Raw genomic sequence first — 27,443 nt, forward strand, 5'->3', positions numbered from 1 at the left:
TTCAGTCTATTACAATTTGTCTATTTTTTTTCTCTTTTTATGAATGAATGCAATGTGGATTTTTCAAAAGAACCCCCAAAAACAATTATTAGATGCAATTACTTATTTATGATAAATAATAATTTATTATATGAAAAGAATAAATTATTAAAACAGACCCTACAGAAATAAAAACTAAGAAAGTTCAAATGGCACAAATTGTGCCAAAATGGCTCATTTGGAAGGTCCGCCTAGATTTTTATCTAGAAGCACCTCTCTAAAACTCATATGACTTACTTTTTTTCATGAAACTTGGCACAGTAAAAGGTCAGATTGTGTACTGTTGTTACTACTTTTTTTGGCTTTCACTGCATGTTTTGAAAGGAGCATTCATAGATTGAAGTGGTTTTTTTTAGGCGGAAATTGATTTTTTTCTTAATTTCTGCTGTTTATCATATTAATACACTTTCCTCAGTAACAGGCAGGGTGGTTTTTAGAGTTGTAACATGTTCCCTAGGGTCTTGCCTTTGTTTTGATACCAAAACAATTAAAATAAACTCTGTAGTTCTTGAGATACATTCAATTCATTTTGGGCATGTTATTTTCAGCCATATTGCTCAAAAGGAGGCCATGTTCCGGAGAGGTTAAAGAAAGGTAAGCTCCATGGACGTGATGCTAGCAAAGCTAGCTGTACTGACTGATGTTGAATCTGCGATGAGAAAAAGTTGTCACTCATGCGCTGAATTATTGAGTGGAGGTGTTGACTGAGGTGTCGCATATATGGGACAACGCTGGTACCAAAGTCTGTATTGATATGACATTCAGGAACGATCCGATTCTTCTGGATGGATCTTTATCAATTAAATTTATTTCAGCTCTAAGTATTTAATATCTAGGTGTTTTATGGGAATGTGGATCTTTCAGATCAATTTGAGAAGCAATTTTGATAGGTAAAACTAAATGTTTTGTGTCACGTAGCACGAGGTGCTGGTCTTGACTTGGTCTTCTTGGGTAGGTGGTCTTGACTACAATTCTGCTATGTGGCTCCTTAGTTCCATGTCCTCTCCCACCCACCTTCTTTCCATCCCCTTTCTGTTGAATTTCTTTCAAAATAAATGCCACCAGTGGCAAAATAAAAAGTGAAGTTCATGCTGTTAGGACAGGAGACAAGATGTTTCCATCCCTGAAATTAGGATGCATAGAATCACATATCTAAGTCTAAACTATGTTACAGAGAGTAAACATAATAAAAACATGCTTTATCTGTGACATTGTTCATTAAATGGTACATTTCTAATGTATTAAAATTAAATACGATCGGTACACTTAATTATATTAGCGATTAGGTAATCCATTCAGCAAGTACTTTTACTTTTAATACTTAAGTGTTTTTAAAAGCCAGTACTTTTGTACTTTTACTTAAGTACAAATGTTAATGTGGTAGTTTTACTTTTACTTGAGTACATTTTTGTCTGTGTATTTGTACTTTTACTTAAGTACATTTTTTGAGTACTTTCTCCACCACTGGTAGTTAGTTTATTGCCATGGATGGCATAGTTACTTTGAAAGAGTAATTTGATCACTCAATGAAAAATTCATCAGATAGAAAACGTGCATCTCTTTTCCCTCCATCGTTTATGTTTGTGTCGCTGGTGTTACATATGAAACGTATCTCCCCAAGGAATAAGAAGAAAGCAACAATATGTGTTTTCTAAAAATAATCACAAATATGTAACTTGGATACCTAATTTTAATCTGATTATTGGATTGTAAATAGTAACACGTTGGATTACTCGTTACAAGGGGTCAGATTAGAGTAACACGTTGATGACACCATTGTTCGACATTTTTGCTCAAGCTATTTACGGATCTTTCACGTTTCCGATATGTGTCCCCCCCCCCAATGATAAACTTGTTCCTACGCCCTTGGAAGTATGTCACCACTACTCGTGACATATAGGCTATTGCTACTAATGCTAGCATGGAGGCGCGTGGGAATTGCGCTCTGTGAGGCGGGAACTCGTTAACAGGCTATGTAGTATGAAACGCCGCTAAATGGCTACCACTGGAGGTTCAATGGTTCCTAAAACAGCATGAATTAGTAAAGGTACGTTTTTGACGAGGGAATAATATTTGAAAGGCGACATTGTACAGCTCACAGTTTACTATTTGATGCCTGGACAAGATTATAGCATTATGCTAATTCACGTCTGCCGTTCTCTGACAGGTTAAAAAAAATGGATAACATGCTTTAAAGTTCAAATAAGTAGACAAACTTGTGGCAAATTCTAAAAGTGGGTTATTATATAGCTTCCTACTATTTACTTGTTGTTTCCACTGGAGGTTCAACGGTTCCTAAAACAGCATGAATTAGTAAAGATACGTTTCAGTTATAATATGTGGAAAAACCCCCAACAGTTTAAGAGACATGAATACTTTTGGAAAGACATTTAAATAAAACCTCAACTTTAAATGAGAGGAAAGCATTTTTATTAGATACAATGTTTACTATTGAAATACAAAAGGGACCAAGTCTTTTCCCAGAACAATTCATCCATGTCGAACAAAATGACGAAAAAAATAAAATCTTGTATCAGCCACTTATTTAGTGGGAAAAAAAACAATTAGAAATTTGCAATTATTTAGAAAAAAAAATACTTACAAAAGTTACATCTCAGTTGAGGTTTGTAAACACTACATTAAATACACATGCTTTTTAATATAGGAAATGTGAGAAATGTACAGCGGTGAGGCAATAATTTACATGTCTGCAAGTTCTAACAAGCAAAACAGACAAAAATGGCCTACAATGAAGTCAGAGAACAGTGATTGCTATGAATTATTGGAAAGCTTTGATTGCTAAGAAAATATGTATTTTCTCATTTAAAAAAAGAAAAATCCACTCAGCAGAACTGATGGCATAAAACAAAGCAACACAGAGCAGATCAGACTGTCTGCTTCTAAATGATTGAATCAGAATGGACTGTATGAGCTGCTGTCAGTGTAACTGGGAATATTTCATATTTTTCCATAATCCAGCCAAAGTTGCTTCAAAAAGCGGTGAAATGATGTGTAAAAATGAATAAACATAATCAGAAAAATCTATCCTAAAGTAAAAAAAAAAATCGCATTAGAGTCTGAAACTACATCAAAGCTCTGCTAATTCTGCTTTCTGTTGCCAAGTTACATTCATGTAAAACCCCCACAGAGCAGAGTGAGTTTGCGGACTGATTCAAAATCAATATTTACAGTAATGTCCACGTTGAAGCAAATACAACAAAACACGGCTTATTTTCCATAATTCTGCCGATTCTGAGACAAAACACAAGTTAGATCAATGACAAAACAAAACACTTCATCTCTGTTATATTCAGGATCCACCTGCAGAGTGGACAAACACCCTGCTCCCACATGGAACCGGCCTGTCTCTCACTCTCTCACACACACACACGCACACACAAACATAAGAGCATTGTCAGAAAAAGCGTTGAAACAACATATACAAAGCAGAGGCATGCTGAAATGGACATTGTTAATCTTCATTTGTGTCTTCCTCTCTAGTTTTCATTTGATGAGTGACTTTCCCCTCAGCTGCTCTTTTCACATGCACGCGCACACACACACAGCTGGACGTCGTCACTTGGCTGCAGACGCAGAAACCAGAAACTACGGTGAGCGTTGAATTGAGCTCAGTCTGCCTTTTAGTTGTTTCCCTGGAAGGTTCCGCGGGCGGCAGCGGACGCTGCTCCGGTGGCTGCCGTCTGGAAGCCCTTGCTGGTGACCACGCCCTGGGAGAACTCCTGCTGGGCCTTCTGGAAACTGGCTCCGGTGCGGCGGTACAGGCTGTGGACCTGAGAACGGGAGAGGTATGGCATTAATATTGTAACTATGCAACAGAAAACCTGCATCAAATCCTCTCCTCAGACTCTTCATTTATCGTATCGCTAATCATTTATCATGAAAAATTTCTTGCCATGACGTTTGATTTATCGTTTTCATAAAAAAATTTTTTTAAATATTAGTAAATCTGAAAATATGATTAACTATAGTCTCTATGTGCAGTTTAACTGGCGTCTTTAAGTTTCAAATAAGAACAGAATTTGTTTGTTGAGCGATGAATGATGTGGTTTGCAGTCCCATCCAGACAGATTCCTAAAAAAAAGAATTTGTTTTAGTCATGCCTTATTGCATTAGCACTGGACAATATCACGATAAAATTCTAAGTCCGTATCGCCCGTCCCCCTTTCCAATCTGTGGAATGAGGCAGCGGGGAGTGTTTGTGTTGGAGGACAGAGATTTCAGCTATTGACAAAAGCTAATGTTTCTATAGAAACCACCATGGAAAATTATGGATCTGTTTAATCTTTTCACGACTTTTTCATGATGCTGTTTGTTCACCAATGTTTGTCAGAATAAATCGCATTCAATCTTTTGAAGATTTTTTTTCTGGCATTTTTTTTGTTAGATTGTGAAGTTCCCATGTGCCAAAGAATAAAATCTGCGCCTGTCCAAATATATGGTATAAAAACATGTGGTTATCGTATGGTGGCCTAATTCTTCTCACCTGACTGGAAGTTGTCAAACAATGGAAAGAAATGAAACAAAAAACAAATCCTTCTGCGAATTGAGCCTTCATTCACACAGCAGGAATATGGGACACAAATTTTGTTTTGCCCGTACGCGACCATTACCCGACTTTTTCATAACAGTCCGAACAACCCAATTTCGATCTTTTGACCCCCTCCAAAACATCCGATTTGAGCCAAATCCATGTGGTACTAAATCGGTTATGTATTCAAAGCGTTTGCAGTCTGAACAGTCATGACGCATTTCATCCAACTGTGACGTTGCACATAATAGTTGGACAATTGTAATGTTCAAAGAAAACATGGCTGAAATGATAAAGCAGAGCTGTCTAAACTAAACCGAGGTCTTACCATCTTCATCAGGATGACGGACATCACGGCCCCGATCGTGAAGAGGCAGGCCACGATGATCATGATGCCTCCCACTGCCTTTTTGCCTTTGCCGATCTCAGTGAAGGCAGAAATCCAACCGCTGGATCAACCAACCAAACAAACAGCTGTTATGTCTTAAGCTTCGCTTTTAACACAGAAACACATAAACAAGCAGTACATATCTTAAACGTGTGTTATCTTAGGCTGTATTTATATATATTTTTAAAAAGTTGCAATTACCCCACAAAAAAATTATACAAAATAGTAAAAAGACCATCAATTTAATCAGATTTTAAGACATTGGCAGTAAAGAAACAAAAAAGGTGGAATATTAAAAATGTTGGGGGTTTTAGAGTTAATTTCAAGTGAAAAACCTTGAAAATGTATCCAATTAGTCAACCTGGTGTGCACATTGCAGGCTGTAGTGACAGAAATACAATCGACGTGAAAATTAAACACTAGGACGTTTGACAGACATCATTAAAAACAGACTAAGGACGAAGATGTAGAGAAGCAATTTTGGCAAATTATGGGTTTGTAAAGTAATATTTAATTTTTGCTTTCTTTTTGTAATGTTGGTAATTTGCCAAAATAAAGTGAAGCAAACTGAGCTGATTTACAGTGAAAATAAAAAGAAAATGTCAGAAAAAAACAAAAACTCATCCATAAGAAACAAAACTTTCATATCCAGTTTGAAGAGAGGAAGGAAGAATCAAACACTACAATGTGCATTTTGGTCCAGAACGTGGAATCCAAACATGTCCCAAGTTTTTACGGCACAGAAACTCCCAAAAATAAATAAAACACACAAAGAAGCAGCAGAAACTTACAGGGTGACCAGGAGACACAGAGACTGAAGAAAGAAAAGAGTCTGTCAGAAAACATAAAATAACAAGGTGAGGAAGAGGAGGGAGAAGACAACGAGGAGGGACAAATGGTTGAATTGGAGTTAGTCAGAAAACCATTAAAACATGTTTAATGCAGCAATTAAACTTAATTTGATTTTATACCTTTGAGTTATATGAATCTGTGTGAACATAAAACCAGAACTAATACTCTTGTCTTCTGAACATTTGGTGAAATCTTGTATTATCAAGAAAAAACACTCAAAAAACAGTCAATTTGATGATTATTTATTTTTAAAAGCTTTATAAACCTGGCAGATGTTGGAATAAACAAATGAGAGAATCTCAACAGCTGCGGTGTTCGGTCAGAATATAATCTATACACGTTTTACATTATTTTGGTAATTGATTGTTGTATCAATTATTTTAACGATTAATCAATCAATCTGATTTTAAAAATTATGCAGGTTTTTCATTTAAGCCTTTTTTATATACAAAATTAAAAATACATAGAGATGTAAATAAATAATTAAATTCCTTGTTTAGCTGAGAAAATAAACATTTTATTGCCTGAAACAGCAATAACAGTTTTCCTTTAGTGAACGATTAATCGTTTGTAGGAAAGGTAGCCCCTGCAGCTAAAACACTCTTAACATCGACATGTGAAACGCTCGGCCCTTTCTGCTTCATTTAATGTCAATAAAATGTAGAGCTAACAGGTTTTTAATGACCGACAGCAAAATGTGCTCAATAGAAGATTTTATTTACTGAATTTGAAAAGGGTGAAGCTAAAATTACTGAGAGGAGTTCTGGGTAGAGAGCGTTTACAGACAAAAAAGTTTTTTTTTAATCTTAAATGCAAAATGTAGACATTTTTGAACTGTTTTGGCTTCATTACTACTCTGAGTTTGTTGTTAAGTCTTTATGCTCCAGTTAACGATTAATCGATTGATAAATTAGGTGACGATTAATTCACTAACCAATTAATCACAACTAATGATTTTAGCACCAATTCGTTTCAATGACTCGTACAAAAAATTCACCTAATTTCAAAAAGGTCCAACATACTCAGCTTTAAGCTTTTATTTTGTCAATTCAAAATCTTTCAGGATAAGAATTAAACGTTGCAGTTTTCATGAAAGTTGTGTTTGTAAAGCTAAATTAGTAATTTAATTTACCCTGAACATGACTTCTGTGCAGCAGCCATGAAAATGTTTCATCAGTTTCATCTGACTATAATTGTGGTTTTCGCAGTTTCTCACCTGTTTCCCCAGTAGGGGATGCCCACAGCCTGGATGATGACGACGGCCACATGGCAGAAAAACACAAAAAAGAAGAAGAAGAAGTTGAAGGAACTGTCGCTCCTAAACGAGAAGACATAAAAAAGAAAAAAAAAAAGTTATCTTAAATCTTAGTGCTTTGCGTTCAGAAGACAAGTTAAGACACATTATTTTACTTATTACATGAGCAAAATACAGGAATGTAGCCTAGAAGGACCTCAAACATTTTATACCAAAAACTCAAATGGTTAGCCTGAGAGAAAATTTTTGCAAGGGGAAAAAATAAACTACACATAAAAGATTAAATAGTCCTGCCACGATAAAAAATGAGATCTGTGATTAAGGAACTTAATTTAAGATACATGAATTTAATACTAAAAGGTTTTTAAATTACATGAATTTAGGAGTTTTAAGGCTTAAGATACACAAATTTAATACTTTTTAAGGATGCGTCGACATCTGCGACAGACAGATCGTGGTTTGATACTCCAACATGTTGGAAGTCTGTAACCTCCTGGCGAGAGATTCTGAGAAATCCTGCCGTTCTTCTGCGTTGTTGATATTACGGATAACCTCAGGGTTTCCCGTACCAGTGGTTAAGCTTACCTGAAGGCCTTGTAGACTGGCCGGTACCAGCAGAGGAAGGAGCAGGGCGTGAAGAGAACGACCCAGAGGATGGAGAGGCCGAAGTCGACGCCATGATTCCCATCATCGATGAAGTAGGCCAGACACGCCAGCAGGTTGAGGAACAGAGTCACAGAGTAAACTAGAGGAAACAGGCAGCAAGGTGAGCAAACAATGAACACGTAAAACATTCAGCATCAACACACCAGGACACATTTCTACAATGAGTGACTCCACATACATAAGGGACTTTATGATGCTTCTTTTTTTTTTTTTAAACCAGAACCTTTGTATTCCGTTTCTAATGCGCCTGTAAATCTGACGCACAAGCGACATCCGCCAACAACAGCGATGGACGACAAACAATTTTCACTTCTTGGCCCGCTGGACGTTCATTTATGCTTCAAATGTCAGCGTCCACAGTGCACATTCTAAAGAAGCTTTTTTTTTTTTCAAATTAGTTCCATGAGTAAAAAACTGAAGCTGAATGAGTATATTAACACTTTGCACCAATCTGATGGTTGGACAACCTAAATAACAGATTAAAAACACTAAATATCTTTGCTGTTGAGCTCATACTTCTATTTATTCAATAATTTAGCATAAAAAAAGTGGTTTGGAATTGAAAACGTTGCTTATTTTTGTTGATTTCTTTGATTAAAATAGGTATAATTTATTACAGACCCTAAATTATTAACTAATCGAGCCTCACCATTAATAAAAACAAAACACTTACACATCCAGAGGTAGTACATCATTTTGCAGACTCTCTGGTACTCAGCAGGGATTTCCTCTGAGAAGTCCTGATAGAAACAAGGTTGGATGGGGAAGAACTTGGGAAGCGGAGGCCAGTTGTTCTCTTTACCTGTCGACACAGAATAACGTCAGTCTAACCAGCAGACACAAACTCAACACAAAGCTGCACTGAGTAGCCTTTGTACCAGATACTCCTTTTACTTTTACTGGAGCAAAAACATGTTGCAAGTACTGCTACTGTCACTAGAGGACAATGTCAGACTCCTCTACCAATCCCTGTTTTTTTAAAAACCCATTTAAACGCTTCACATTCCTGCAGGACATATTTTAAACACTAGAGGGTGCAAACCTTAAGATTGGCAAACCCAAAAAGCTTTGTACAGAAAAACTAATAGCAGCATTCAGTCAACAGACATGGAATAGTGGCGACTATGACAGGGTAATAGGGCTGAAAAAGGAAAAGAAAAAAGAAAAAGGAGGACATTTCAGGCAAAACAAAAAAAATTGAAACTTTGAGATTTATTTCCAAAGATCTAACGTTTTCAACTTTTGAAGCTAACAATATTTCCAAAAGTCAAACATTTTTGACATTTGGAAACTAAAATTTGCAACACCTTTCCAAAATTTTTTTTCTTTTCTTTTTTTTTTTGCAGAAAATGTCTCCCATTTCTTTTTACTTCTTAGATCTACGATGGCCCTAATACGCCGTCGTCTTAAACAGGTGGATTATTTATTCTGTTCCTTATGTCTAAGTGGGAACTTCAGGCGAGTACAGCGCTGCTCAGAGGGCAGCTTTTCATATCCTGAGCTCAGGTATGAAAGTTATCTCAAGCATCCTCTCTGCAGCAGAATTCAGACGCTGCACAACGTCTTCCTGTCTCGGTAAACTGCACTGCTTGCGATGCTGCTGTGGGGAGGCTGTGTCTGTAAGGACCTGTGGGGGCCCGGTTCTGCAGCGCCTGCTCCCTGCGGTCCAGTTCGGCTGCTTTCCTCTCCAGCTCCTCCTGCTGCCTCAGCAGGTTGGCCTGAGCTGCGGCGGCGGATGCCTGGCGGAAATGGAGACAGAAAGGAAGAAAGACAAACACAAAGGGGCTTAAAATCTTGACTCTACAAACACGACAAGAGGCAAAAAGGAAAAGTGGATTTTGGTAACAATTGAGGGCTTTTGCAGCTTGTGTGTGAAATTTCACATGCATCTGGTGCAAACAGGAGGTTTTACAAGCAACAATGTGAAACTGATGATTGACTTGTCATGCAGACCTGTGTAATGATTCAGAACCGTCTTAGTCAGAGGGAAGAACTGAGAAATGAAACTAAAGGCAGCACATCTTGGTAGGCAGCTGAGGTCGTGTTAATGGAATATTTTCCGTATTTTACTGTTTTGTTTTAGGTTTTTTTAAACGGGAACATTTGAAGCCCGTCCGTCATTCAACAGGACGGGCTTCAATGGTGCACATGAGCAGACATTACAGACTTTACGCAAACAGTAAAGAGCAACTAAAACCAATCAATAAAAAAAATCCATTCTGAATATCATCTCATGGACTCTGAACTAAAAGCATCTTTCTGACAGCGTGTTGAAGAGTTATAGACCGTCTGGTTCAGAACGCTTTCCAAACCTTTGGTTGAAATGGTTTTTAATTCCAGTCTCCATTACAGACCAGAGAAAACTACAGAGAATGCAACGTTGTGTTAATCCATTTGAGCAACCGCCAGTTTATCTTGAGAAATAAATGAAGGCGCAGAAGTTAATTAGACCATAACAAGTGCAGTGCGCTGCACAATTGATCCAACATATCAATATAATAAATAAGTATCTATATCAGATCAATACTAGTGTGGTAAGATTGGTACTTTATTTTCAGATTCCCTTTATATTTCATTTTATCTTTGTGTTGTAGCTTAAAAAGCAAGATCATTTAGATTTTTTCTCAAATTGTAATGTTATTTACTGTTCATTAGGAAAAGAAAATCAGTTTGTTGCTTTTTTGTTAAATCATTCCCCAACAAATTCATGAATTTTAAATTTTTTGTTTGTTTTAAAACCTAAAAACAGAAATAAAATGTTGGTTCTTTAAAAATGACCATAAATCTCTGATAGCAGATATAAAAAAAAACATTTAAAATGGCTCTCTGTTTTGTAATGGTTGCAAACTTTTACAAACTAAAAGGTTTGTAAAATTTTACAAATGTTTACTTATGTTTACAAACTTAATTGGTTACAAACATATTAAGGTTACAAAGATACTGTGTACCAAGTAATATAACTAACACACAACCTTACTTGTTTAAAGTATTAAACCCTGTAAACCTTAAAAGGTTCAAACCTTAAAACAATGTAAACTTGCTACAAACCTCTACTTTGGTAAACTAAGGTTTACTTGGATTGTAACCTGCAGCCCTGACAACACAAGAGTCTGATATAAATGAGATGTTTCACACATCCACCATTACTGTTTGCTACACCATGTCCCTGTCACTTATGTCCAGTGTTGTTGTGAAAAACGAAGCAGCTGCACAAAACAATTAGAGTGTTAATGAACAGAAGGCGAAACGTGAACAGGAACAGGACGAGGAATCGCCACCCAACTAAAGCGTTCCCACCTGGACGGTCTGTGACGCTGCAACACGCCGCGGTAGGGGAATGAGCGAGTGTCTGAGCGCCGGCAAAGTCCTGACCAAAAAAATAAATAAATAAATCAGATGATAAAAATAAAACACGACAAAGAGAAAAGAATAGCCAAGAGGATGAAAAAAAGAAAGAAGCAAAATAAGGAAGAACCAGAGAAAGAGAAAAAAGAAGCCATTACGAATGAAGAAACCGAAGTCAAGCAAATTCAAAAATAAGAAACAGAATGTTGAAAAATAATCTGAACAAAAAGGCATAGAAATGTAAAACGGATCAATGATTACTCTTCGGTTCAGAAGCGGAGATATCAGGAATATAGAATAAATCATACAAAATCATACATATTAGGTACACAATTAAGAAAAACTCATAAACATCTATCCGTCATCACAGCCATAAAGACACATTTCCTTACAGTAAATAGAACAAATAAGAAAAGATTCAACCCTCCATGACTGATGGATACGAAACAACAAAAGGAGGAGACAATACTCATGTACCACATTTTTACTTACAGTCATCTAGTCTTAACTTTTAGGGGACATTTTTTTTAAAACTTCACAAAACTAAAAAAAAAAGATGTCTTACACTGGACGGGGGGAAGGGGTTATACTGGTCAACCGGTTCAATGCTGGAGTTTGTCACCTGAGTGACTGAAGGATCCTGAAAAACACATGAAGAGACGTCACTTCGTATCAATAACAGATACACAAAACTGATCACTGTGCTGTGCAATCACCAAATAGATCCGACTAGAGCAGGCTTGACTGGAACAATCATACTGAAAGTATGATGCCAAAAAGATGAAAAAACGACATATTTTTACATCATATTTTGAGGGGAAAACACCAAATGGCAGATTGATCCATTTGACCAGCATAAAGTAAATCAAGTCCGCGTGTAGCCAACCTGTAAGGCTCAATCAATCATACTGGCAAAATCGTAACATAAATGCTTGTTCAGGGTGGACAAACGCAAAACAAGGGGTTGAAAGGCCCTTCGTCTGAGTTGGAGAAAATTTTAAGCAGTTAGTGGATCATTTAAGTTTGAATTTGGTGCCATTTCTGGAACAAACACAAGAAATATAAATAATAAAAAATAAATATATTTATTATAAGATGTGCCGATCAGGTTTTCCTGTCGATTGATTCCGATCACCCATGAGGCGATCACGGCCGATCACCAATACCAACACATAATATAATTTTAATCATGAGCACTACCGGTACATATGGAAAAAGGAACATGAATCACCTAATTAGACAAAAACGTTTTAATAACTTTCCAAGAAGAAAACTAAACAAAACAGACATATGCAAATTGTACACTATCGGTAAGATGATAACATATGAAGCCTGAAGAGGCAAATAAGCAAAGAGTCAAAATAAAACCCTCAACATGCCAAAAATCAAGTAAAAAATAACATTCAAAGGACCATTACATAAACAATCCAGAGTTACTGAAGAAAACTCCTGTAGCATGCGGCTAGCGATTACGCAGTCTGAGTGGCGTTCTGACTGAGCGGAGTAATTATGTAGAACAGGGAGGAGATCGATTATTTTTTCAAAGATTATCTGTCTCATGTTAGGACAGCGAAATTTTTAATATGTATGTGAAATGTATTTTTTTAAGTTAGACGCTGCAGCTTCAAACAGAGGTTCGGTGTGAGAGTCACTACCAGGTGAAGCAGAAACAGCGCTCCATCTGTGAAATATTACTACCTGTAGTGGCGGTTCAACAGCGAGAACAGAACCAGCGTCTTACATCGCAGCTCAAAGACTTAAATAATGTTGCGAATAATTTTGCGGGTTATTTGTTTAGCTTACTGACCGTCATGCTAATAATCCGGGTGAGTGTTTGTAGCTGTGCGCTGCTTTACCTGCTATCTGATTGCTCCATATGTCTTTTTTACTACAGTGAGCCTCGATATAGCCAAACTCCGTTAAGTATGACATTGTTTTTATGCCATATTAGATCCGTTGTGTTGATGCATTTCTACGTGCTTCACCCCATGTGCTTCAATTTTACGCAAACTTCCCCATTCACTCTCAGAGAGTTCAAGTTCCACATCGCTTAGGATTTGTTGCTGCGCGTTTGCGCAGTGTGAAGGAAAGAGGAGACCAGCTGCACAGGCAGGCTGCGAAATGAGAAGCAAGTGATCAGTTTGTGTGATCGGCAATAAGAGACCGTGATCGGCGATCACCGATCATACACTTTGTCACGGAAATCGGCCGATTATGATCGGTGGCCGATTATGATCGGCACACCTCTAATATATATATATAAACAAACTACAGGTTTTTGTTAATTATTTTTGCTTAATTTTTTTAAGTTAATGTGAAATGTTGTGTTTCTCATTTGTTTCTGCATTTAAAACTTTTTTTCCCATAATTCAAGCTTGAGACTAAAAGTGACGTTTGAATTGTATTGCAAAATAAGCGATACAATGTTTTCTTATTTTAAAAAAAGAACTGAATTGTTTTTACTAGCATTTTTTACTAGCTTAAGTTGCTATCACAGTACGGGACAATTTTTTTATTTGTTTACTAGATTAATCGTCAAAATAAATCAATCAATCAAAACAATCGCTTACAACAGAGTTACTATATGACGCGGTGGTTTATTCGATATTTTGCTTATGTGTATGTATCAAAAATCTACAAATTATGTCCTATTATAAAACAATAGTATTTGTCAGCTGTCCAAATAATTATTTGATTTTCTGTTTTAAATTACAAAAATTCAATCATTTGATGAAACTCTGGTATTTTTTATTCAAGATCCACATCCTGTGATAATCTCATTATGGATCCAAAATTATTCATATGAAGAATGCTTCTGCTGTGACCCTGTGACCTCTGATATTCTGGAGGAGTTGGGGAGTTTAAATGTTCTCGACACTCCCAGTTAGTCACACCCATAAAACTCACGCTATGACGTGTTGATGATGGAGCCGTTAATCTGACTCGGGGCTTACCACAGTGTATGATCAGCCTGGTGGGCCACCAGGCTTTACCTGCTCCCCCACCAGGCTAAGGTTTGTTTGTTTCATATAGGCTTGTTTGTTTGTTTGTTTCATATAGGCTTGTTTGTTTGTTTGTTTCATATAGGCTTGTTTGTTTGTTTCATATAGGCTTGTTTAGACACCAGTAACAGTGACAGCAGAGGCGAGTTAACGAATGTCTTTGGTGAAACAGTAACATAGTTTGGTGAGTATGTGAACATAGAGAGACTGAGGTCAGGTGTCTTTTTTATTCACTGGATCTACGCAACAACCGTCTGTTTTTACTGCTCTACACACTAAGCAAATAATGCGACAACTATATGGATAAAGCATGAGAAAAATGTTAACACTTTAAATTAGCTAATCTTATTTTCAAATTTCCTGTCAGCTTTAAATATTTTTCAATTCAAAAACACGGTGTGCTGCTGGATGGCCGCCTATGGCCTGGCTTAGCAAGTTTTCTGCTTAGTGTTAAAAAAAAACCTTTTTAAAATCACATTTCACAAAGAAAACATGTCAAAATAACTGCTTAAATCCAGTCATGTTACAACGGCAGCGTCACACTTTATGACGTCCATAAAGTGGAGGGCGGCTGTGATGTCAGCGGTGACCTGTGTTTGTGGATGGGTGGAGAAGCGGCTGAATAAACAGCGGCCAGCGTAGGTCCTTGAATTACTGAAACGGTACATTTATACAAGCTATGTTATGCTTTTATATTGTCTTCCATTAACATTTTACCTGAGAAAGTCCACATTTCTATCCCTTAAAGCCTAAAACTAGTCATGCGATTCCACCATTGCTCGACTGCTGTAGGTTTACAGCATAAAGACGTAAATAACAGAGATATCCTAGTGAAGTTCTGAACAGCCACACCCTGATTATAAGCATTATCAAAACCATTCCTGCTTCCTGGTGCGGGGATGTTTGGATATCAGCCCGTCTCGTTCGAGGAGAGATTTTTGTATTTTAGCATACAGAGAAGTTGCAGTCTTTGCAGTCTGTCGGGGTTTTTTGTTGTCGTTTTTACATGCCTCACATTAGTCCTCATTTAAAGAAGATTGGCTACCGTTTTCATCTGGTTCCTCCCAGTTTCCGTCTGAGCGCTGTAATCACACAACAAGAGCACGTCCAGTTTCTTTATGTTTTTCTTTCTACTTCAATACCATTTAACACAGTTTGTTCTGTTGATAACGGCTCTAAAATACAGCATTTACACAATATAAGTAATTGACTCTAATTTTGGTAATGATTTTATACTTTTAGTTTTATTTACTGGTAAAAGCTTGAAAACTTTTACCTTAATCTGTTAGCTCTCAGCTTGAATTCGGCTTATTCTGGAATTGTTACATATTTTTTCATCTAATTCATGTTAAGATCATTTTACATAGACACTTTGGTCCAAAAATGAAAGGCTCTCTCTCTAAAAAAAAAAAAGAAGAAGCCAAACAATGTTGTGTTTTGCGTTTTACTTTTGCCACACTCCCATCTGCATGATGCTCCAAACACATGGAGAGAAAGACGAACTGCCCCCGTTCCTGATGGGAATGTTTACAGGTGTGTCGGCTGCAGCGAGCTGTGAGCTCATGCTTAGAGTCACATGGCCAGTGAGTGACGTGTCGGCTTGTCTTGCGTTTTATTCATTATTCACACATTTCTGAGAAGGAAAATTAATGTAGAAGATAACAGAAACTGAACCCTACCCTGAAAAAAAAATGAAAATGAAGCAGAGCCTTCAGGATGTTTCAAAGCGTTTATGTGATTATTGCTGCCTAAAATGACGGATTTTATGGTAGCTTTTTCAACAAAGTTGTGCTTTTTTTTTTTTTGCTTTATTTTTGCAGTGACAGGATTTAAAAATAGCTAATATTCAAAGTTTAAATTACATTCTCTTACTGAAATGGCTTACAAATAAAATTATGTTCTGAGGAGTTGTCAAAGTGCAAAAGAAGAATTCAGTATTTGTCATGTTAATGTTTAGCGCAGTGGCATCCAAACTTTTTGCCATTCGGGTCAAAATTGTTACATTTTTTTCTGAACATATTACTAACTAATATACTACACAGACAATATTTTTAATAAAGCAAAATAGTCTGAAGTTTGCGGAAAAGGAAACTGTATGTGTCTCAAAGAGTTCCTGCGTTAAAAACCTTTGAAAACCTTTTTTGGGGTTTATCATCTTCATTTTTTCTGTGATCATGGACCGAATGTTTATTCTCAACCTGAATAACCTATACACATGAATATACCAACATTTAATTATTATGTTTCGAGTAGTGAATTAACCTGCATGATACATCCTGTTTGTTATGAACTCGCTTCATGGAGCAAATGAGCATTAGGAGCTAGGCTGAAAATAAACAAATTTTAAAATGTTCCCCCCAAAAAGTCTATAAAGCTACAAATATTTATAGAATTTGACTTGAAAATAAAGAGTAATAGTGGCAATGAATTTTAAAATAGCCTGACACACATTCTTGGTTGGCTACAGTTTAACTTCCTGAAAGTCAACTCCGAGGGTAAACCGCCTTCTCCGGCAATGTACCGCGCTGATTGGCTAAGCAACTGTCAATCCTCCGGGGTTGGCCAATGGCTTTCCAGAAGCGGGGAAATACGTTCCTCCCCCCCCTCACCCACCCAGCTACTGCTGCGTTTCCTGGCGTGCTGGCAGCCTTGTAACGAAAGAGCTCCCTGCAACCGCCCCCGACAGCACTTCATCTAGCAACAAGTAATTAAACCGCTTACTTACATTGAATGGGTTAATGTTGCTGGGTTCCGCGAAGGGGTTGGTATCAAACTCCGACATTTTGGAAGAATGGCGAGGCGTTTATCCTCTGGAAAAAAGTCAACAACAAACTCTTCTCTGTCGCTTCAGAATCTGCCCGTCTTACCCACTTCCTCGAATGAACTTGAAGGCGCAGGCGCACTGAGATTTCGGCATAATGACGTGTCCCGCGTCATGTGTCATAAGTGCGTCTCCTTAAAAATACTGATAAAGATAAATAAGTGCAGTTCTTTATTGTTCTAAATATTTGTTCAACTAATGTATTCTTAAGAAATAAAGAATATTTGTTTGTCTTTCGAGTGTGCACCAGTGACTACTATTACGGTAAAATGGAAGATATTTACACAATTTTGATTTGACTGACTTTTAGATTTCTTAATAAATATGTAAACCTAACAAAGATGACGCTGATCAGTCTTACTCTGATGAAAGGACAAATACGTGAAAAAAACAAAGTAGAAATTTAAGCAAAAATGACAAAGACTTAAAATGTTTGGCCATCATGTGTCAGTAAAACTCTTTCGCTGTTCCTTGGTACTTTGATAGGGGGAGTGTCACCTGAACCTGTAACATCAACCCTGTTTATTTGTTGGATAAAGTCATCGTTAAAAGGGAGTGATTATTATATTGGTTAAGCTGTCTAAACATACAGCCAGGGGTGAAAGTAGTTTTAAATTCTTGGGGGTACTATGACAAAATAAATAAATAAATAAATATATATATATATATATATATATATATATATATATATATATATATATATATATATATATATATAATTTGAAGCAATATGTTTTTTAACCAAGTCATGCAGAAAGGTGTAACCTGAGCATTTATATCATTTCATAAATTTAGTTGTATCAATTTTCTCCTCAAAACTGCCAAAAACGTATTGATAAATATGATAAACCCTACAAAAGAGGGTCATTTGGTCAAATAAATAACAGATGTTATTGATATATTGATGCTCTCTTGGCTTAGCAAAAAAGAAAAAGCTTCAAGCAGCAGCCTGTAAAAAAAAAAGAACATGTTTACTAATCAGATGATGCACAATCTTAAAGAATCTTCCTTGCTCTCCTCAAACCCTAAATTGCAGGGAGAATGTATGAGTTTTTATTTTAACAAAAAACAACCAAATAAAGCGTAATAACACCAAGGGAAAAAAATTAAAAAAAAGGCTACGGAGGCGGTCATTGAGCGGTGACGTCAGCAACGTGCAGCCTGTCGACGTCGCAGCCATGGAGGAAGTAAGAGGTGAGGTGAATTGTCCTCATTCAAATCAAATCTGCTTCAAATCATCGCTTTTATAGATTTATGTTGAGGGCGCTGGTTCTATTTTAATCTACGCAATACTTGAGGCGGGTTGTGTTATTTGACGTGCATCCTTTTGTTAAGTCGGCGTTCTGTGTTTTATCGTAAGCAGGCGATTTCACTCCTGTGCGAAACCGACTCTGGTAGCACTTCAAAAACAATAGTAGATATCACGGCTTCATATTGTGAAGCAGGTATTTTAGGGACATTTAGCTGAAAGAAGCAACGCGGCGTAAATTAGAGACATGCTCGCGCTTGGCAAAGACCCCATTTATTACTGCTCGGTGTTTTATCGACTTACGTACCCCAGTTAATTCAATTCCCTTGTTCAACTGAATGAGAACATAAACTTATGGAATTCAGTTGATATTCGTAATTAGAAATGTTGCCTTCTTGTTGCCAATTAATTGTCAAAAATAATTTCGGTATTTGTTTCTTGTTTCGTTGGTACAATTTAGCTAACACATTACGTCAGAGAAGTTAAAAACTAAATAAAGTCGTCGAAAGACGAGCTGAAAATGATGAAACTTAGTTAATGAAAAATTTATGCACACTCGTATAAAGAATGGTAATGTAGAAATGAAATAATTTTAGGAACCTAAAGTATAAAGAAAGCTCAAAATATTTGTTTAAATCTGTGATTAAAATGAGTAGAAACGTATTAAAAAGTGTTAAATAAACACCAGAAGCAATTTGGATTTGCACTAACGGAAGAAAACATCTTCAACACTACAAGTATTACTGAACATTGCAATGATTATATTGATACATATTTCCTTCCTTTTTTGTTTCATCAGTGTTATTACACAAAATAACACACACTTACACAGTGTGTAGCTGTGTGCACAGTGGGGCACAGTTACTGTGTGCCCTAAAATGCAGAGCAACTGCATCTAATTATATTTTCATTGCTAGATTTAGCACTTCGATCATTAAAAAATGTACATCAGACTTGAGTATTGAGAACTATGAAAGTGCACCCAGTATGTCAAATAGGTTATTGCCATGCAGCCTTTGTATAAGCCAATAACATAATTGAAAAAGCTACCGAAAGATTGTTCTTTAGTTGCTAGAAGTGTTTGACTGTTTAGTCTCAGATAGAACCAATAAATATTGGACTTTAGAGTAAAATAGACGATGTTCTCTCCTCAGTGTTTCCCCTGACCTGTGCAGTTCAAAACTATGCATGGGGAAAGATTGGGCTGGACAGTGAGGTGGCCAAACTGGTGGTTGGCGGAGACCCCCTGGCAGTCATAGAGGGGGACAAACCCTATGCAGAGGTAAGAAGGGCTTAATGGAAAAAGGAAATATTTTTATGTAAACGGAATAAAAAAAAAGATTTTGATTTCCTGTCTTGCTGGCAAATAAACGGGTTTTCATTTCAATGTGAGGAATATCACTTGCAATTTGGCACTGACACTGAAAATGTGTTGTTGTTCCCTGAGTGTGGTGGTAGAACAGCTGCTTTTCCTGGTGCCATTCAGAAGTCTTTATTTAGCTTCCGCTGCTCTGCAGGGTGTGTTGACAAATTCATTAGTTCATGTGGTGACATTTCCATCTTCTGCAGACACAATGTTCCTGTCCGGGTTAGTTTTCATGTCTACAGAGTTAAAGTTTTATCGTGATATTTTGTGGCACTGTTGTGATAACGATAAAAGTGACGATATGAACTATTTATTGCTTTTATTTTAGGTAACTGTATGGGAGTGAGTGTGTGATACAGCAGTCACAGCCCCACAAACACAAATACTGACCTTGAGAAACACATCATGTGTAATATGCTTGTTTAGGAGACCACTCACATAAAGAAGTGTGAAACGTGTCACTAATATGCACACAGTAACTGCATTTAATTATATTTTAAAATGTATTGGTATTTTTTGATACTTTTAATGAAAAAACAGTAGAGAAAATAGAATAGTAAAACTAACAATTCTGATCATTTTGCATGACAACTACAAATCAAAATCTTTTCGTGATAAGAAATTTATCAGGGTAAGTTACAAACGATAAGATAAATGCCCACCCCTTTGCTGAATTACAATTGACAGTCTGTCTATGTTCCTATCCAAGTCATCTTGCTGGCTATCAATCATTTTACATCGCACAATTTTGCATTTTGAAATTCACTTTAATTTATAGGAGTTTTCTTTCTGTAATTTGCTGCTTACACTAAATAAAAATCACTTTTAGATCTGAAATGCATTCAAAAATACTCTCTGGGGTGTCCACAACATTTCCAGTGGTGGCCATGGCCCCCATGTGCCCACCCCTTAGGGGCGTCACTGCAAATCGTGTGAATCTCTGCTTTTTAGCATTCCCTTACAACATTATTGTCACTAATGTCCACTCCAGCTGTGGATGGGTGCCCACCCCAAAGGCGATGCTCAGATCAAGGACAACAGGATCGCCCAGACCACCTTGGGCCAGTGGATCGCCCACTACCCCGCCTGCCTGGGCTCTAAGGTGAAAGACGCCTTCCAGGGTCAGCTGCCGTTCCTCTTCAAAGTCCTGTCGGTCAATACGGCTTTGTCCATACAGGCTCACCCCAACAAGGTGAGTGTGCAGGCAGGCACACGTCCAGTTTTCAGGCTGAACTCGGTTACATTTAGCGCTTTATCTCAGTCCAAACTGCGGTTTGCTGGAACGGGCTTTTGTGTCAGGCCAACTTCTGTATGTAAACAGACCTGATAAAATTCAGACCAGAAGGATTTCAGGAGTTCAGCAAACACACAGCATTCAAGATGTGATCAGCATTTCATAAGGTATTAGGAAATGTTTAAAACTAGGAAGTTTTAAACTAAGTTTTAAAGTCTCTGATAGAATGTAGTTAAATGTATGATTAAATTTCTTACTTTTCTATGATTTTATTTAATTTTTTTGGTAACTTAGGAGCTAGCTGCCACTCTACATGCTCAGTTTCCAGAGCACTATCCAGACAACAACCACAAACCAGAAATGGCAATCGCTCTCACGCGCTTCCAGGGGCTTTGCGGCTTCAGACCAGTGGACGAGATCCTGGGCTTCCTTCAAGGTAAGTTCCTAAAAAACAACAACAACGCAACTGGCCGTAAACGTTCCACTACAGGTGAGTCCATACCTCTTTGTGTGTGTTTATCTTTCAGCTGTCCCAGAGTTCCACGCTCTCGTCGGCCGGGATGCAGCAGAAGAGCTGCGGAGCAGTGTCGGAGATGAGGTTCGGACCGGACGGGCCCTGAAGAAGTGCTTCACAAAGATGATGAGCTGTGAGAAGAAGGTGTTTGTGGACGAGCTGAACGAGCTGGTTAAAAGAGTCACGCAGGAAGGTGAGGACGCCATCAGCAGAATTCCAGACTGAACGAACCCTTCAAGCTCTTTTATAATGTTCTAGGATGTAGGATGTCTGGTAGATTTGGTGGACCAAAGTTTCAACACTTGTTACATTTTCAGCTGGTGAGGTTCGCTTTCACACGGCACTGTGTAAAACGAACCAAACCAATTGAAAAACCTGTTCCTCTCACCACCTGTGGTGGCGCTGCACCAAGAACTACTGGAGGAAACAACATGAAAACCTCTGAAGAGGACACTGAGCCCAACTTCCTTCTTCATGAAATGTAAACAAAATTGAGTAGTGTCAAATTTTGTCATTGGTATAAAAAAAAAAAAACGTGAGGTATTTCCCCTGCTAGCGTTAGCCTGGCGCTCTTGCTTTGGTTGTATTTACCCAGAATCCCATACACTGTAGTTCACTTCCTGCTTTTGGAGCAGTCTCTGGTCTGCTTTGCGTTTACACATGCATTCAGACTGTGCCAGAGTTCACTTTCACCAAACCGAGACCTAAGTTTGTAAGCAGACCAGCGTTTGTGTTTTTTGTCCGTATCAGAGTTCGATTGTTCGATTGTTTGCTCTTTACATAGTAGCTGCGTTTCCTTTGTCCAAGCAAAATCATTCCACACAGGTTGATGATGGTTAGAGAAAAGCAGACTAACCTGTTTGCACCACTAGGGGTCACCATGTAGTTCTTCGCTGTACCCAAATCTCCAGCAAACAGTGTCACTAACTGCATTTAGAAAAAGCAACCCTTGTCCTTCTGAACATGGCTGTTTGTCCATAGGTGCAGCAGGGAAGGACACATCAAGCAGCAACGGCGACCTGTTGCTCCGCCTCCATTCCCAATACCCCGGAGACATCGGCTGCTTCTCCATATACTTCCTGAACTATGTGGTCCTGGAGCCAGGCCAGGCCATGTTCCTGGGGGCCAATGAGCCTCACGCGTACATCTACGGAGGTCAGAAGGAGCTGATCTGCTAATAACTAATAACTTGGTTGTTTTACAAACTTTCAGTTGTGCCGTTTATCAGTGTGTTTTCTTACCTCTTTAACCTTTGCTCATTTCATCATCGGGATTTTATGCGGATCAATAGCCCATAATGGTGAAGTGAGAGGGAAGGGATGGATGGATTTCCAAATGTTGTGTGAATGAAAATCTGAAAAGTGAGACTGTGTTTGTATTTATCCTCTCAAAGGCTATACTTTGTAGACTTTGTTTCACAACTGAGCACTCTGTGTGCTAGCCGACAATCCATCCTACCTTGCAAAGACAGTCAGAACAATGGATCATGGAATTGAATAGAGCTGTTTGCCACATAAATAAAGACATCCGTGAAATTCACAAAATTGTTGAGGAAAATTGGAGAAGAATTGTTGAGGAAAACGACAAAGGAGACGATAGGAAGTAGGAGGACGATGGCGCAGCATAATGATTTATTGCGTCAACAAACTTAACGTGTTTTAATTGTGATTTTTATATAATGGAAACACCCTCGGCTACCTAGGAGTCGATGTTGCAGTTGAAGGGAAGTTGACTGTCTGCCAACCTGATCTGTTTTTCTGGTTCTCCATCCTGCTAGATTGCATCGAGTGCATGGCCTGCTCAGACAACACCGTCAGAGCCGGACTGACGCGTAAATACATCGACGTAAACACGCTGTGTGAGATGTTGAACTACAAGCCGGCGTCTGCCTTCTCCAAAATCTTCCCGTGTGTCTCGGACCCCGCAGACCCCTGTGTGACCCTGTATGACCCCCCGGTGCCAGACTTCACTGTCATGAAGATACAGGTAGGAAGTTTTATTTCTTTTTTCTTTTTAATCCTGTCGTGTTGTGAGTGACTGACATGAGGGTGGTGAGTGAGCATATTCTGAGGTGCTAATCTGCTAATAACTAATAACTTGGTTGCTTTACAAACTTTCAGTTGAATAAAGTTTGACGTCCATATTGAGGTTTTTGTGAAGGATTCTTGAAGCAGTTAGACGTTTATATTCTACTTTTTCATGATTATTCTCTACTTTTGAAGTAGCTGTTTACGCAGCATTTCATCTTCCTCTTACATTCTTGTTTTAATTTTTTTTTAAGAAATAATACATCACATTTCCAACCTTCTGACATTTTATGATGCTAAAACCATAAACTTCACTGAAATTTGATTGCTACGGACTTTGATTACAATGTTCTGAAATAAATAGGTTTTTCTCTAAACAAGGAGTGAAATAATGAATTTTAGCAACTGGATTAACCAAAATGGTTTCCTAGCTTCACAATTTACACAAACATATTTTGTTTTCTCTGCTTTTCTTCCGGTGTCTGACTTTTTTATTTATTTTTTTAAATAAACGTATTAGCACTTGGTGTGCATTGGCATGTATATTGTGGAGTTTAATATGCAAAATGTGAACTTAATACAGCGAGGCTGACATGGCTGATGGAATTCCCCTCATTTGTATAGAAACACCCAAACACAGTAACCACCCTCTAATCAGGGTGTCTCTACCGGTCTGCAGGTGCCAGCCTCGGTCAAGGACTATACTGTTGCCTCAGTTGACAGCGCCAGCATCCTGCTGGTCATCGAAGGCGACGCCACGGCGACCTCTGCCGCTGCTTTCCCCGACGTCACCTTGACGCGGGGGAGCGTCCTGTTCGTCTCCGCCAACGAGAGCGTGTCTCTGCAGGTCACCTCGCAGTCAGGGATGACCCTGTTCCGAGCCTGCAGCCTCCTGTAGCTCCTACCAAGAGCCTAATGATAGGAAGTTCTCTTAGGAAGTTCTTCGTTCTGAATTGGGTCTCTGATTTCTGGTGTTCACTACTTGGTAGGTGGTATTAAAAACTTACAGGGTTTTCTCTGGTTCAGTTTTTCTAACTGAGTCCGTTGCTCCTTTTTTAACCGTAAGCACCCAGCAGACTACTCTGAGGATTCTGATGGTGTTTTTTACAAATCCAGGATCATCCTGCAGGGTAATATTCTGCTTTAACTCTAGTAGTGTCGACGCAGCTTACCAATAAAGAAACTGTGCACAACCCAAGTTCTGTATTGGTGCTGGACATTTAATTTGATGAAGCAGGCTCAAACAGAACACTTGTACCGTTTTTAAAGATTTCTAATAATTTAGCCACTGGAAAGTTTTTAAACGTTTCCAAAACTTCCTTTAGTTCCCATTTATAAAATCTTTTTTTTTTCTTTTCTTGAAATGAAAGGCAATCAGGTTACATCTGCTACTTGACGTGCTCAGATAAAAAAAACCTCATTTTAAATATGTTTGAGCATCATTTCCTCCTACAAAGGTTTAACAAAAATAAACTCCTGAAACAGCCATTTAACAACAGTTTTATCATCAGGTACTGCTGCACTACAAAACGTTTATACCACCTACTGGTCCTATGAGGTACTACAACCCCTGGAATCACTGATGGGGAGTGTCCAGAAAGTCTTTCCTTTTTTTTTTTTTACCTGATCTATAAACATTGTAACAACAGTCTAGATGACGTAACAATGACAACAACAATGCGATTCCTGTGCATGCTGAATCGAGAGCCGTCGCTCATCTGACTGGCCGGTTTTCTGCCGTTATCCAGGCTAACCCGCCAGTGAAAGAGAAGCCGAGCCTGCCGGCTTCACTTCTAACTTTTGACCACTAGCACTGCATGCATATGTTTTTTGGAAATGTCCTAATGTTTGAACAGTGATTGACTATAAAAAGAATAGCTACAGGGTTGGACAAGACGTTGGCCCCAAGCTGTCTCCATCCTACGAGGCATGTGTGTTTTGAATTTTGGCGTCTTGTTTGGTTTGACTAAATATGCAGTGTCTGTGCTCGTACAACGAAACGCTGCATGCATGCGGGGGTTGCCAAGTTTGCCCGTCTTTAAGTAACTCGATACCAGACAAGGTTCCTTTGTGTTTTCCATCTCAAAACTCCACACTTTGGGTTTTCAAGTCATCCAAGTCTAAATAAGTCCAGTTTTCTATGAGTTTGGGACTTTTGTAAACCCAGAATGTCCTACATTTTACCATCTAGAAGAGTCATTTCTCATTATCCTTGAGATGACGATATAGCTATTTTCTTTTAGAACAATTTCTAACCAGTTTCATATTAAAGTATTCATTGTAATCTGACTAGATTACAATGAGCTTTTTCTTCTTGGTGTTACCATAAGCCGCATTTCCATGCTGGTCTTTTTTTTATGTGCATTTTGAAGAAAAGGTTGATGGAAACGGCAAAACTCAAGAAAACGTCCTAAATTTAGCAAAAAAATATATTTTATTTTTTCGCTCCCCTCCCCCTTTTTTGGAACAAGAGTTAAAAACGGAGATGGACACACATTTGTCTAAATCCTTTTTTTTTTCTTTCTTTCTTTACAGCCACTCGTAACGTCAATATCTGACAAAATTACGCTTAGCATAACCAGATAGATTTGCTTCATACCAGTAGGTGGAAACAGGCCTAATTCACATTTCATTTTTTGTTGAGATTTAAAAATCTTGCATCAGAATTGGATGGAAACATGGCTGTAGTCTAAATTACTTTAATACCCCTGACTTTATTTGAATTTATCATCAATGAAACCTTGAGCATTTACTCTTGTTCTAACAGTGTAATTAACTCACTACTTCAAGATTAAAATATATTGTTCTTTTTGGGGGTTTTTTATTCAATAATCTCAGTATTTTGAGCTGATTAGGTGAGACTTTTCCCTTACGGTTATAATCCCCAGGTGTCATGGCAGCAACACCAAAGGACTTGAAGTTGATAAAACACAATAATTACCCATTTATGTGCAGTATTAACTTTGTTATCTCAAGAATAAGATGAGATAATTCAAAGACAGTCTCAACTTCTATGCATCTTCTATGCGTTTTCAGTTCAGTCTGAAAACTGTTTCACTTTGGAGCAAGTTGTTGAGTTCATGGCATCATGTGGGAAAAAAATTTGGAAATTCAAATTGCCTGAAGGGAAAACGCAAAACGAGTATTTCAACATGAATGCTGTCATCCTGCCTACCGCCCAATAAAAATCCCTTCTCTGGATAAATAAAGCTGCTTCTACATGCAGGTTTTTCGTCTCTACTTAGCTGCTCTCATGTCTCAGCTCTGTGTTACTGAAATAAGAGAAGGATGGGAATACCTCATGTCAGTGTTTCTCCTAAAAACGTTTTACTGTCTTATGTTCTGTAATTCTAACAACATAATCGTTTCATCAACTTTTCTTGTATATTTTTGAAGTTGCCTCTGTTACTGATCTTGTCTGAAGACGCCTCTCTGTTTTGAACACTGTAGATCGAGGGCTGTGCAATGTTTCTGTCGGAGCAGCTGTGTGGGGAAAAATGTCTCGGATTCCGGTTAGCGTTTAGAAGTTTTGTTGTGTGGGAATGCAGAAAATATGAATGTGAAGTGGTTTAATAAAGTCTTGATATGCTACTGAAAAACTCATTTGGGCTCCGTTTTATTTTTACCTCCACTACTAAAATGTCTTTCATATTTTTGTCACATTAAAACCACAAACATTGAGTGTTGAATATCTGAAGGGGAAGGAAAGCGGTTAATGGTTTTCAGAAAAATTTTACAAATGCATTCAAAACACTTGGATTTGCTGCAAACAGGACTTCTCGCCAGCTTTCTTGGAACAATGACGTTCTCGCTACTTTTCTCGTATACCAAGACATACTCGTAAACTCACTGGTGAGGAAACCATAATTAGTCAGAGAAACAACCAAACTGCCCGTATTAGGAGTCTGGAGGAGAGGCTAAGGCTAACAAGCCAAGACGAACGACTCTTATAGAGAGAACACACACAAGAAAATCCTGTTTATAGTTTCCTGGAAGCCATGTTGGAGGTTCACCTTCAAGTAGAAGAGTCTCAACATACAAGCAGAGGAAGGGTAGCCTGGTAAAACCAGCCCCTTGTTCTATGCTATTGGGTTCGTACAGAGGGTTGGAAGAGCAGATTCTGTTACCTAATCCCA

At 38.0% G+C, this 27,443-nt stretch overlaps 2 protein-coding genes across 2 annotated transcripts; one reads left to right on the top strand and one right to left on the bottom strand.

The window, feature by feature from the left end:
- Positions 1-2,452: 2,452 nt before the first annotated feature.
- Positions 2,453-16,981, bottom strand: LOC103465972 (secretory carrier-associated membrane protein 2). Its single transcript, XM_081607770.1, has 9 exons — positions 16,822-16,981; positions 11,660-11,734; positions 11,078-11,116; positions 9,377-9,542; positions 8,423-8,551; positions 7,669-7,828; positions 7,045-7,146; positions 4,917-5,037; positions 2,453-3,830 (listed from the first exon to the last, which is right to left on the bottom strand). The coding sequence occupies exons 1-9, from the start codon at positions 16,876-16,878 to the stop codon at positions 3,681-3,683; spliced, it is 999 nt and encodes a 332-aa protein (XP_081463896.1). The 5' UTR covers positions 16,879-16,981; the 3' UTR covers positions 2,453-3,680.
- A 1,047-nt stretch (positions 16,982-18,028) lies between these two features.
- Positions 18,029-26,910, top strand: mpi (mannose phosphate isomerase). The gene is made up of 8 exons (XM_008411224.3): positions 18,029-18,111; positions 19,321-19,448; positions 20,524-20,724; positions 21,061-21,202; positions 21,294-21,473; positions 22,262-22,435; positions 23,058-23,266; positions 23,987-26,910. The coding sequence occupies exons 1-8, from the start codon at positions 18,096-18,098 to the stop codon at positions 24,203-24,205; spliced, it is 1,269 nt and encodes a 422-aa protein (XP_008409446.1). The 5' UTR covers positions 18,029-18,095; the 3' UTR covers positions 24,206-26,910.
- The last annotated feature ends 533 nt before the right edge of the window (positions 26,911-27,443 follow it).

This window comes from Poecilia reticulata, chromosome 6 (assembly GCF_904066995.2).
Source record: "Poecilia reticulata chromosome 6, P_reticulata-male-v2, whole genome shotgun sequence".
NCBI lineage: Eukaryota > Metazoa > Chordata > Actinopteri > Cyprinodontiformes > Poeciliidae > Poecilia > Poecilia reticulata.